The sequence below is a fragment of the Magallana gigas genome, chromosome 6, assembly GCF_963853765.1.
Source record: "Magallana gigas chromosome 6, xbMagGiga1.1, whole genome shotgun sequence".
NCBI classification, from domain to species: domain Eukaryota; kingdom Metazoa; phylum Mollusca; class Bivalvia; order Ostreida; family Ostreidae; genus Magallana; species Magallana gigas.
In genome coordinates this window covers 4,395,636-4,408,721 of record NC_088858.1, presented here as the reverse complement: position 1 = coordinate 4,408,721, position 13,086 = coordinate 4,395,636, and the positions used below count along the sequence as shown (strand labels likewise).

At 36.9% G+C, this 13,086-nt stretch overlaps 1 protein-coding gene across 2 annotated transcripts; it reads right to left on the bottom strand.

Moving 5' to 3' along the window:
- Positions 1 to 1,905: 1,905 nt before the first annotated feature.
- LOC105343001 (probable methyltransferase TARBP1) lies at positions 1,906 to 13,050 on the bottom strand. Of its 2 annotated transcripts, XM_066087290.1 has the most exons (26): positions 12,057 to 13,050; positions 11,776 to 11,845; positions 11,427 to 11,575; positions 11,169 to 11,322; positions 10,868 to 11,003; positions 10,549 to 10,645; positions 10,040 to 10,241; positions 9,664 to 9,915; positions 9,465 to 9,562; positions 9,234 to 9,371; positions 8,952 to 9,121; positions 8,271 to 8,460; positions 7,606 to 7,791; positions 7,111 to 7,268; positions 6,790 to 6,861; positions 6,220 to 6,451; positions 5,770 to 5,919; positions 5,358 to 5,441; positions 4,968 to 5,155; positions 4,696 to 4,777; positions 4,157 to 4,313; positions 3,778 to 3,957; positions 3,466 to 3,590; positions 2,693 to 2,829; positions 2,469 to 2,587; positions 1,906 to 2,410 (listed from the first exon to the last, which is right to left on the bottom strand). In XM_066087290.1, the coding sequence occupies exons 1-26, from the start codon at positions 13,029 to 13,031 to the stop codon at positions 2,355 to 2,357; spliced, it is 4,557 nt and encodes a 1,518-aa protein (XP_065943362.1). In that variant the 5' UTR covers positions 13,032 to 13,050; the 3' UTR covers positions 1,906 to 2,354. The 2 variants fall into 2 exon arrangements, with proteins under 2 accessions (XP_065943362.1, XP_065943363.1); XM_066087291.1 differs by having other exon boundaries at positions 1,906 to 2,587.
- Between the last annotated feature and the right edge of the window lie 36 nt (positions 13,051 to 13,086).

Below are 13,086 nucleotides of genomic sequence, written 5' to 3'. Positions count from 1 at the left end.
CTTTGGTTTAACTCAGTTACAAAGAAACTGCTGAAAATTTTTAATTAAACTTCCTACAATGTCATTATGATTGAACTACGGTACATGTATGTCTTAATTTTCTGACCTGACCAGGACTAAACTATACCTGGTTTTGCATTTATTACATATACATGTATTTCAGTATCAAAGAAACTTGTTGATGAAATTGTATGAAAGATATTTTGATTTAAAATTATTCCTTCTTTTATTATATTTAATAAAGTTAAACTTGGATTTGTGCAAAGTTTACACTTCCTTTCCTGTCATGCGCCTTCAGGTGGTACATCAATTTTTTATGGACATAATTCAAGTTTTCTGTAGAATAGCCATCATCAATAATTCCAAAATTCAAGCAAAATGCATATGAAAATTATATAACAAAATGTATCCTCATATTAAATAATGTTTCCTAATAATGCCTCAGTACAGATTTTTCCTTTTTAGCTCACCTGGGCTGAAAGCTCAAATGAGATTTTCTGATCAAAATTTGTCCGTTTTCTGTCGGCGTTGGCGATGTTGTAAACTTTTCACATTTTTCATCTTCTTCTCAAGAACCATCGGGCAGATTTCAACCAATCTTGGAACAAAGCATCACTTGGTGAAGGGATTCAAGTTTGTTCAAACGAAGGGCCATACCCTCTTTCAAGGGGAGATAATTTAGAATTATTGAAAAAATGCTTGTATTTTTCAAAAATCGTCTTCTCAAAACTATTTGGCCAGAAAAGCTGTAACTTGTACTGAAGCATCCTCAGGTAGTGTGGATTCAACTGTGTTCAAATCATGGTCCCCTGGGGTAGGGTGGGGCCACAATGGGGGATGGATTTTTACATAAGAATATATATATAAAGAAAATCTTTAAAAATCTTCTCAAAAACTATTTGGTCAGAAAAGCTTAATCTTGTGTGGAGGCATCCTCAGGTAGTGTAGATTCAAGTTTGTTCAGATCATGGTCCCCCGGGGTGGGGTGGGGCCACAATGGGAGGGAGGGGTGAATTTTTCCATTGGAATATATTGAGAAAATCTTTTAAAAATCTTCTTCTAAAAAATTATTAGGCCAGAAAAGCTCAAATTGGAGTGGAAGCATCCTCAGATAGTGTAGATTGAAGTTTGGTCAAATTATGGTCCCCAGGGGTAGGGTGGGGCTGCAATGTGGGGATGAATTTTTACATAGGATTATATAGAGAAAATCTTTAAAAATCTTCTCAAAACTATTAGGCCAGAAAAGCTCAAATTGGAGTGGAAGCATCCTCATTAGTGAAGATTCAAGTTTGTTGAAATCATGGTCCCCCAGGGTAGGGAGGGGCCACAATGGGGGGATGGATTTTTACATAAGAATATATAAAGAAAATCTTTAATGAAAATCTTCTTCTCAAAAACTATTTAACCAGAAAAGCTTAAACTTTTGTGGAGGCATCCTCAGGTAGTGTAGATTTAAATGTGTTCAAATCATGGTCCCTGGGGGTAGGGTGGGGCAATAATGGGGGGACTATTTTTTACATAGAAACATATAGAGAAAATCTTTAAAAATCTTCTTCTCAAAAGCTATTATGCCAGAAAAGCTCAAATTGGAATGGTAGCATTCTCAGATAGTAAAGATTCAAGTTTGTTCAAATCATGGTCCCCGGGGGTAGGATGGGGCCATAATGGGGCAATGAATTTTTACATAGGAATATAAAGAAAATTTTTAAAAATCTTTTCAAAAACTATTAGGCCAGAAAAGTGGGGCCACAAAGTGAGTTTTGATTTTGATACTGTAATGCTAATTGGATCAGAGTTAACTTAAGGATATCCTTGCTCAGGTGAGTGATGTGGGCCTCTTGTTTTTAATGTGAATTCTGAAGTCAAGTTCTGTAGGAAAGGTTTAAAAGTAATGACAACTGTAGGTAATTTTACTTTTATTTACCATGGTAACAACAAATCACATGTGAATATCCTCTACATAATACATACACCTTAGCCATATAAACTCAGGACACTGTCCTTACAACAATGATATGACGAAATCAAGATGGCACATTTATAACAATGAGATAGCACTTGTAAATATAGGGAGACTTCTTTTCTTCTGTATTGCTATTTCAATTACTTAAATTTTCTATATATAGCAACTGGTTCATTCTCAAAGCATTCTGTTCAATTTCTTCTGCACACTAGGTTTGCAGGTGTCTGTTGAGATTGAAAACAGACTGGTACGGGTCCCAGGATTTACTCTCTCCATGAAAATACTAATTCAAGAGTTGTTCAGTGTGTGAAGCAGTGCATCAGTTTATACTGAGAGGGACAGTTGGGAAGAACAGTTGCGATGAGCTTCACCCGATTCAAAGTTTCTGTCATTATCTGCCAGACACTTCTGTCTTCCCGGCCATCATTTGCTGTCGTCTGTACTCCCGGCCATCATTTGCTGTCGTCTGTACTCCCGGCCATCATTTGCTGTCGTCTGTACTCCCACACAAGTATAGCCCCACTGACATGGACATTAAGTGACCGAATCACCCCTTGTTGTGGAATCTCTACACACACATCCAGCAGGCTGATCAGATCAGCTGGGATTCCCTCCTTCTCATTTCTGTACAAAACACAATGAAATTCTGATAAAAGCGGTCGAAAAAAAGGCAAAAATCTCCCACATGTAAATAACTGTTGTATATATGAAATTAGATTGAGTAATTACCCGAGTAAGAGCAGTGTTTTGGTGGGGAATCTGAAGTCGTTTAGTGATACACTGTTAGCTGTCTGTTCCACGCCCACTAGGGTGTAGCCCTGGGATTTCTTATGCTGAAGATATTCCGGCAGACAGGCTTCGTACACCTTGCATGAACAAAATTTTTTAAAAATAGAAAATCATTATCTTTTTCAATTCTATTCACATTTAAAATAGAATTACATGTACAATCTTCATGTGTTACTAATGGAAGACTTGTTAAAATAATATAAGCGATACTGGTACCCCAATCTGAGAATTTTTTCAATAGGCCTTGACCTTGATTTGGCTCAAATGAAGTTGGGTACAAGTAATGACATATTCCAAGGTCACAGACTATCAATATAATTAAAATTAGACTTGTGATTCCGACATTACAACATATGGGCAGGACAGAAATTAGACAGTTTCTTAAAGAAACCAGTACTTGCAAAATGACCGTTCCATCAAGATCATTGCAAACCCGTAAGCCATCATCAAATTCTGTGTGAAAAGGGGAAAGGAACTTCCGATGTATCTAAATAAGAAAGCTATTGACCACACACAAGTTATAAACATTTTCTTCCAGTAACCTTGACCTTGCTCAAATGACCCTAATGTCATGAGCAATCTTAGCTTCAACAATACTCCATAGCAAAGACTAAGTGATTTCTACATATCCTAAGCATCTAATTTTTTTTGTTGGGGGGGGGGGGGGTTATTACCTCTCTCCATATCTATCTATTATAGATGTAATAATTTACCTCTCTGATCGGGACCCACTTGTGAGCTGTGACACTGAGGGACTGAAACACCTTGTCCTCCACATATCTCAGTTTATTAATGACAAACTCAGAAACTCCGAATATCTCACTTGTCCGGCACAGCCCTGAAAAAGTTCACTCCTCTTTAATTACAGTATTACAGTACACCAGATACAAAATGTTTACATGTCTTACACCCTAACATGCAATAAAATAAAGTTATATTAGTTCAATTTTTGTATGACACTCTCCTTAGCCTGTAAGTTTTGGTCGATTTGATTTAACTCTAGATTACGTCTATTGTACACTGACCTCCAAGATTAGGTACTTTGTCTATCAGGGAGGTCACTAGAATTAGTCCGTTAGACTTGTGCTGACGTTTGGCGTACTCCAACTCTTCCACGACCTCGTCATCAGGGTTCATCAGTCGCCATGGCATTATTTTCTTCTGTATATCTCCCACTGCCTCCTCTGATTCACCCTCATTTTGGACTATTTAAACGAAATCCAAACATTACAGAATTATACATGTACAACTTAATTCTATTTACATGTAACTCTAAAACAAGACAGCAGAATGTACATGTAAATGATTCCTAGATCAATAGTTACTAGGCACATGAAGCTCCCTCTAATACTGCTTACAGACTGCCTGCCTTACCTCCTTGAATGTATCATAATTAGGGCTTACCTCTCAAATGTCTTGTTCTTTCTTCACATTTAGCTAGGCTGGGGTCAGGGTTCAGAAGTGGGATGTAGCAGGCCTTAGGGTAGGCAGAAAAGTAATGAGGGGCAATCCACTCATCATCATTCAACAGACTGAGGCGAGGTAAGGTGTGAAACAAGGTCTGAAACGAATGCAGTGCCACAGTCACAATGAAGATTAAAGAAAAATGAACCTTAAATTATCATTCAATTGAAAGAGGTGAGGCAAGTTGTGAAACAGGGTCTGAAAGGGAAGATTACTTATAAACTGTTTAGATAAAAGGAAGTTTAGTATATTTCTACATTGGTTTGTACATGTAATATAATATTTGCAACTTTTCAAAACAAAGCAGACTAATAGTTTCGGTACATACAGCAATCAAATAATATGAATCATCTGCTTAATACATACACATATTTAATAATAAACCTTTAACACTTATGGTTGTGAGACCAATTGAAATTCTAGTAATAATCACTATCACATTAGTGATTATTATCACTATAGAAGCAGTGGGGACTGACCTCCAAACTGTAGTCTCTGTGAAGGTCAAGGACATTCAGAAAGTAATTCTCCAGTAATTTCTTCACATTCTTTGCAGAATTGCTGTACAAGTTAATAAGAAAGAGTTAACAGTGTTTATACATGGGCTTCAACGATTTACAATCTGTAAAACTATTCATGAATGTTTGTAATGTCTACAAAAGCTGGGACATTTCTCAAGATTTTAGCAAACAATTGTTAATTGTTAATAGGGCTTGACAGATATTGTAAAACGTAGACCCTTTATTCTTACTTGTCTTCATCAAAGAAAGAAAAACAGGCATGGATGATGCTGTGACGATTGAGAATTGCTTGAAGCCCGAGTGTTTTACACTGGTCCCACATCAAGGAGAGAACCGCCAGGGCGTGTATCCGAGTGTGGAAGTGGTGGGCCATGGACAGAGAGAGCACCTTGTTCAGAGCAGAATCATAGAACACCTCCTGTAATACAATCATTTTAACCAATAGGGGGGTTGTTTTATACATCACATGGAAAACAAACATATACTAACAATGCATACTGTGCAACTATTTATAGATTATTATTTATTACAGTAATAAGAAGAATTTACATTGTGAACTTGAGTAGAAGGTTTTATTCTCCTTTCACAACAACTATTGATATGTAGACAGCAGATTTTACCTGGCTCTTCGTGGGCTGCAGTGGTCCTGTATGAACAACAATATGGAGCAGTGAGCAGAGGCCTGCTGTACTGGTTTTTCGGAGCTGTAACAAGCAATTTATATTTTCTGTTTAATACATATAGTATGTACATAATAGTCAAATTTCTGTATGCAGATAATACTAGTACTAGTCTTAGGGGTAATATACAGTAAGTTATAAGAGTGACTACTACCTTCATTCCCCTTAAAATGTAAAAGAGTGAAAAATGCTCTCAAAGCATTGTATGTAAATCTTCATAATCATTAACAATAAAAATTGACTGTTTGTCAACATGGTGATATCAATACACTGAATTGAATTGAATAAAACATTTTCTAACAGCCAAAAAAGATATTCATTTTCTTAAAACAGATAATTTAAGAAAGCTTACCTTTTCAAAGGCTGGCCAGAGTTTAGCCACCAGGCCTGGAAATCTTGACACGAGCCTCATACACATCCACTCCTGGTAGTGCCGGACCGAAGGCTGCATCTCAAGACCCAAGAAATCCAGACACAGCTCAAAGACTCTCCCACTGTCAGCCTGTAATAGATCAGTGTCAACAGAGGGTTCAGTAGATAAATACACCATGGACTACTGTGGTTTCATCAATATTCGCTGAATACCAATTTTCATGGATTTCGTTGTTAAGTTTATCCATGAAATTAAGTGTTCATTGAAGTGCAATTTCTACTATCATTTTATATTGATAGGGTCATTGGCCACGAATTTACGTATCCTTGAAACTGTGATTTTCACTTTTTCCACGAAAATTGGTACCCTTGAATATTAATGAAACCACGGTATACAATGCTTTACTGTTAATACATAACATGAGCATACCTGTGAAATGAATGGCTCCAAAAGCAGCGCAAACTGCATCAGTCTGTTCTTCTGACGATGGGCCAGAGAGTTGATGAAGATATTGCCAGTAGATATCTGCACTAACTCCTGGTACTTCTCAAATAACACTGACAGGAAACGGTTTCCAAAGGAGTGGTGCAGGGAATTCTGGGGATCCAAGTGGCACACAAATTCCACAAGCCAGACTCGTAACACCAGATTTTTTGGTTGCCTGTTATAACAAGTTTTAGGCTGAATCTTTTGCCCTTGTTGTTATTTCATTACAAAATCGAATGAATACAGTACAACCTTATTATCTTAAACTCAACAGAATAAAAAAAATAAATATTACGATATTCATAATACATGTACTTCAACGTTACATGTGGTTTTTATATAATGGAATGTGTTCTGTTGAAAACTTGCTGGAATACTGTGAAAGTGAATGTAATCTCTGGTATTTTTAAATGACCTTCACAGAAGTTGGAATGATGATCAGTTATCAATAAATATGACCAGTTTATGATATCTTTTACCAGTAAAACTGACTGATGCTAACAGCTGACTTACCAAGGATTGAGCTGGTTGACAGCTAACCTTGACCCAAGTGATGACACGTAACTAAACACATCAATCAACAGTCTGAAACAATACATCAAGCAAATAGGGGATGACTTAGTCTAAAAACAAAACACCATGCAAATGGGGGATAACTTAGACTGAAACTTTGTTGTTTAAATGGAATTGAAAAGAGGGTCATGATATTCTAAAGCATAATAAATTACGACTGATGTAATTTAACAATTATTTATACATTTGTACTATGATTATTAAGTTATTAGGTTTTTAAGCATCAGGGATTCTCTTTGTATACATTATTTGCCGTCTTACTTGTCCTGTTTTTTGTAAATGGGTCCAAACATACAGCACTGTACAACAACAGACAGGAAGTTCTCCATCGGGAGCGGACAGTCAGTGAGCAGGCGTTTCAGGAGGACATTTACCACCCCACTCTTCTCCTCCCCGGCTAATAGCAGCTCACCAACAATCTTAGTGGAAATTTACGGATAAATGATAGTAAAAGACAAATACATGTAATTGCAAAATTTAAGTCTTAAAACTATAAGCAACAGATACAATAGACATATTAGCACTATTCTGGATACATTGTGTCCCACATGTACTGGTATGTGCTACATTCATTATGCAATACCTAATCATCAAGCATGTGACCAAATTGACCCAAAATCTTAATAATATTCATGTTACATTTGGGATTTTTTATCATTGTATAAAACATCACAAAAATTCCAATTGATTGTTTACATTAATAGGCAAAATAGCTTTTAGAATGAGATGCACTGGATAATAAATGCACTTCCATACCTCTAGAAGTTTCTGTGTGACTGCCGACTCTTTTGGCTGTGTCATCAGCACTCGCTGGAACGCCATGTCTGCATATCCCTCCAGGTAAGCCCAGTAACTGGTTCCCTTCCCCTGATGCTCCAACAGGTAATTCCAAGCTAGTCTTAGCACCTCCACAACAGTATCCGACTTTCCTTCAACAATTTTCTGTTGGAATCATGAGATCATTAAAATTTATTTCTACATGTACTGTAATGCATGAAGAACAAAAATTCAAATGTTTCATTTTTTATCATCTCAAGCCATGGCGTGAATTCTGCTTAATAACTACACAAACCTCCCTTCTACCCCTGGCTGTTTGATCAAATACTCGAACATACTGTAGATCCCTTATCTTACGTGAGTACTTAATTCCAGGATTCAACGCTTTTCCATCAAATCGCGATACCATAAAATCGCGAATGTCGCAATTTTATCATAGTTTCATGTAGTTTAAATATGTTCAAAAATTAAAAGCAAGATTTTAAAATTCGCGAGACGGACTTCTCGCGATTTTACGTGGATATTAATTCCTCGCGTTTAATTAGTAATTTACAGTATTCAATATTAATATCAGAAAGCTCATGTTACTAAGTAGATATTGAATTATGATTGTTGTAGACATTCAGTACATGTAGTGCACTTACCATTGGTAGGAGAATCTTGATGCAGCTGAAGAGAATGAGTGTAGCTTCCCCCGCACTAACGGCAAGATAATCCAGACACTTCTCCACACTGATGAAGGAGTTGGAGGGCTTGGTATTTTGGAGGTAGAAATATACCGTTTTCCACTGACTTGTCATAAAATCTGATGCAAGAGCACCCCATTCTTTTTGGCTGTGTAAAGCAAGAACGTAAAATTGAACTTCCAATATCCATCTCTCTTCTCATACTCATAAAATTATGAGCAAAATTACCAGCATTATAACATTTACATGTATCTTTGTCATCAAGTACCCAATCGAAAATACTGTAGATTCCTTATTTTACTCGAGTACTTAATTATGAGATTCAACTGGTTTGCATCAAATTGAGAGAATATAAAATCGCGAACACCAATTCAGCGAGGTGTGCTTCTCTCAATTTTACACAGGTATTAATTCCTCATGTTTAATTAGGAATCTACAGTATCTACCCTTTACCTACATGTAGGCCAGTTAGTTTTCTTTATTTTAATATAATTCTGGTTTATATTACATGGTTTTTGGGCCAAGATTTATACATCAGGATCAATATAAATGTTTATGAACACATTTCTATTCATTTTGTAGATTGGTATGAAAAAAATTGCCAATCTATGAAATATCTATGAAATATCAATGACCTACCTGATGCCATCATCAGAGGGTGGCTTTATGAAGGTGGCAGGAATAAACGAGGAAGCTGATTGGATGAGAGCGAGTAGACCATGGACTAGTGTCTGGTCGGAAGCGTGATTTGTGATAGTACCCAGCACTGTACTTGCTCCCAGTCGCCTTATCTGATTCTCTGAACTGTCCTGAACATTAAATACAACATTATTTACTGTGATAAAGTCACAAAAAATTTTGTAGGTACTTCAAGCATCTTACAAATGCATTTATATTTTTTGTTAAGTATTTGATTCCAACCTGTTTTAAGGTCTGAAGGTACTGTAAACATCTTTGGGACAAGTTTCTGACTCCTTCTCTTGTATTGCTATCACATGACCCACTTACAACCAATGACAGTGCATCACAGCAAAGCCTCAGGGAGGGGAGATCACTTGTCTATAGATATATAAATCTAATGCATTATCAACTATATTAAAACAAGTGGCATTGTGAGAAAAACCTCTTAAGAATAAGGCTTGAATGGCTTACCAGTCTCCATCCCTCTGCCAATCTCTGTTGAATGAATACTACTATTGCAGCAGCAGAGGCACCAAGAGACTTCTTGATGAACTGAGACAAGTCATAATCTGAAAAATTAACAATAACAGTATGAGAACTCTGGAAGTTCATTAACAAAATTGGTGATAAAACTGACCTACCCTCTCCCCTACGTAACAGAACACTATACCTGTGGAATCTCCTCCCACTTCTGTGACAAGGCCAGTCAACAGCTGTAGAGCCCGCTCCACCTTGATGACAGGCATGTAGGGATGGGAGGGGAAGTCATTGATGAGGTGGGTCAGTGCCTGCAGACAGTGTGTCAGGGAATATGTCTCCTGATTGTCTCCAGGCTTCATGGGAAGAATATCCGCATCCACAGATAGAAGAACCAGGCGAACAGTCATCAATATATCAGTCTCGTCCAAAACACTCTCACCTCCTGTAATAATATAAAATTTTCATGGTATTACAACTGAATTTGGAAACATTCATTTAGATGGGTAATTTTGGTTTCTACCACTAGTTTCTGTGTCTGGATTATTTCAAGAAGACAATATACAAACCATCTTTGACTGCCAGGTGTCTGGTGATTTGGTTTTTAATGAGTGATTTTATGTCATCTGATGTCCAAGTCTTTATTTCCTTTTTTGTGACCATCTTCAGCCAATCAACCACTTCTTTCCAAAAACTTGTTCTTCGACACAGACTCTCTGTTTTAGTATACATGGTGAGTGTTGAAAAAAAATCCACGGGCTGTGTTGTTTCCTAAGATCAAATGTTGGAATTCATATCAGCCGAGTAGTGATAATAGGGGTACCTTATATGCAATATTACGCAGAAAAATGATTAAGTTTAACAGCAGATATTTTTCTCAAAAATTATCAAAATCCAAATAATATGCACATCTCTGATATATGCACAATTTGTCTGCAAAACAACAACTTCCTATCTTGAAAGCTATAGGAGGAGTTATCCATGCAATAGAGGAACCCTTTTGGTAGCTGCCTAACTGACTATTTTCACCATTTCAATAACTGGATTTTTCCTGTGGAAAAACCAGTTAAGAACTTACTGTGTTGATGAGGTTCAGGAGAATCTGTCCACAGAAGCACTGCACTGTTCCCCTGGTAAAGCCATCCCAGGTTCTCATGTTGGAGCTGACACTATTTCTACATTACAATGTGTAACTGATTAATATATACATTCACTGTATACTGTTTTCATACATATAATAGTTAATAGCTTTGTGAAATCATTTTTTTCCAGGTTCATTTACACAATAACAAGAAACCTTTTCTAATCAAGTGATCCATAGACAGAGATCTGCTAGCATTTAATTTGTATAGCTACCTTTAAAAAGACAGATTCAAACAATAAATACAGGCACTTACTTCAGATCCTGAAGACCAGCTGAGTCTAAGATGGGGGTGGCTGGGATTTTAGACAACGCCTCAAAAATAAACTGTAAAGGTACAGGACTCCAGGTGTGGCTGAGGATTGTTGTTAAGATGTTCCTGAAAAAAGCAGCTGAAAAAAACCAGGCTATTATCATTATACCCGGTACATGTATATACTGACTAGGAAGAAAAAAGCAACTGATTTCCAAGACGATGGCTGCCTATGAAAAGTTTCTATGAATATTTATTATGGGCAAATTTTTATCAAGAAATCAAGACAGAAGTGAAGACATACTTTTAGTAGCAGAAGTGGCCAGGACTTCCCAGCAATTTCTGAAGAATCCCGTGAGTGCCTCTCCACAGGAAGGGCATGTCCCTGCCGGTGCCCCTTCTGGTCTGATGAACAGCTTTGGCTCTTGTATTGAGAGCAAGAAATCTTCACAGAAATACTGCAAGAGTTTGTAAAATCAAACACTTCTTATCATTTGTATAACATTGTACCTAACCCATTAAGTTCATGCAATTGAATTGAAAAGTCAGCTGATCATTTTACCTTGTCCTCATCTTGTTTTAGCATTGGGCAAAGATTGAGATCTAATGTCAAAACTGCATTTGTTGCCCATCTCACAACAAAGATGCTTTCATGCATCAGAAATCTCTTAAAAAGAGAAATCAGCCAAGATGTATGCAATGTTCCTTGCCCTATAAAAAGAAATAATGATTTAAACAAATTAGTTTAATATGGTAAACATGAAATTTTTTATTGTGGATGATTTATAATAATGGGAGAAGAAAATCTTCTTTGTTTTTTTTTTTTTTTTGAGAAATGAATTTGTTTCAGGATGTACCCTGGATTACCATAAGCAATGCACGTATCAATGCTACATTGTACAGTAACCTACCATTCTGTTTAATGTGTGTAGCCTTAATTAATTTGGAAAGTCTTGGAAGTACTGGCTTGATAATGTGAACCTGTAAAAGGAGTTAATATATTGTATAAACCTTACATCATAAAACCTTTCAATGAAAAGTTTCCCACAGTTCAGAGCAAAATTTTTATCAATCCAAAGGATAATTCTGAACATAATGCATTTTCTAATTGCTACAAAGAAATGCCACAATGAACATAGGTAAGAATGGACCACATCCCTGATCAATGTTAGACCACACATAGCACGCTAACCTGTCTCTCCTCAAGAGTTTCCAGCAGCAAGATGTAGTCATCCCATATCTCCAGGTGGTCACCACTGGGCCCCCACTGGAACAGGTGTTCACTCTGAACACTGACTCCACAGGTGTTACAGATGTCTGTGATTCGCTTCAGCAGATACATGCTCTGTTTCCTAGACGATGGTGTTGTTTTACTTATTCCTCGCTGGATAATTCTCCAGAAGGCATCCTTAGTTTTTAAATCAAGAACTACATTGTTATTGATTACAGGAAAGAAATGGGTCGCCATACCACAGAGTAAAACATATGGTTTTTCATTTCCTGCATCAAATTCTTCAATGATCAATTCCCATACAGCAGTGAGTCTGTTTAACTTTCCATCAGAGCTTAAACTTATTATGTTCTGTAGACAATTCATGGTCATGTTAATAAGTAAGTTATTTTTCATATATTTCATTGCCTGTGCAATGATGAAATATCCCAGAAGAAGTTTAGATTGTACAGCTGGTAAAGGTTTGTTCCTGCTCTGTTTAGAAATGTGCTGCAGAACTGATAAACAGCAATAGATGTCCATGACTCCCTCCTCTTCAGATGGCCACTCAGTATCATGACTGTAACTTTTCAGCAGCCCTAGACACTGCTCAATAAGTGTAACTGCTCTCACTTCATCAGCTTTAAGCAGGCATGTACCACACAGGGAACTAGCACTGGTCAATACGGCCAAGTTCTCCACACAACTATCAATCGAGGGGTGGATCTTGCCAAGAAGGGAAAGGCACACGCTGTCCAAAACCTTGTGGATGTAACTAGTTTCCACATCTTGATCATATGATATGATGCTTTCCAATAAAAACAAAATGTCACAAACACATGGTCCTGTGATTTTGTTGTCATCTATTTGTGCTTTGATCTGGCTCACCAACTGATCTATTAGTTTGTGAGAATCAACAGCATCCGATGCTATTTTCTTCACTGTCATGAAATCCATCTTATTTCCATAACCTGCTGGTGAATAAAGTATGTCAACAAATAATATAAAATAT

What these genes read in the sequence shown, in the direction of transcription:
- LOC105343001 (XM_066087290.1), bottom strand. Translation starts at nt 13,031, where the DNA reads ATGGATTTCATGACAGTGAAGAAAATAGCATCGGATGCTGTTGATTCT. An exon ending in TGGCAGAGGGATGGAGACTG is followed by an intron (nt 9,372 to 9,464) that starts GTAAGCCATTCA and finishes ATATATCTATAG; the next exon opens with ACAAGTGATCTCCCCTCCCT. An exon ending in AAAACACTGCTCTTACTCGG is followed by an intron (nt 2,588 to 2,692) that starts GTAATTACTCAA and finishes TGTTTTGTACAG; the next exon opens with AAATGAGAAGGAGGGAATCC.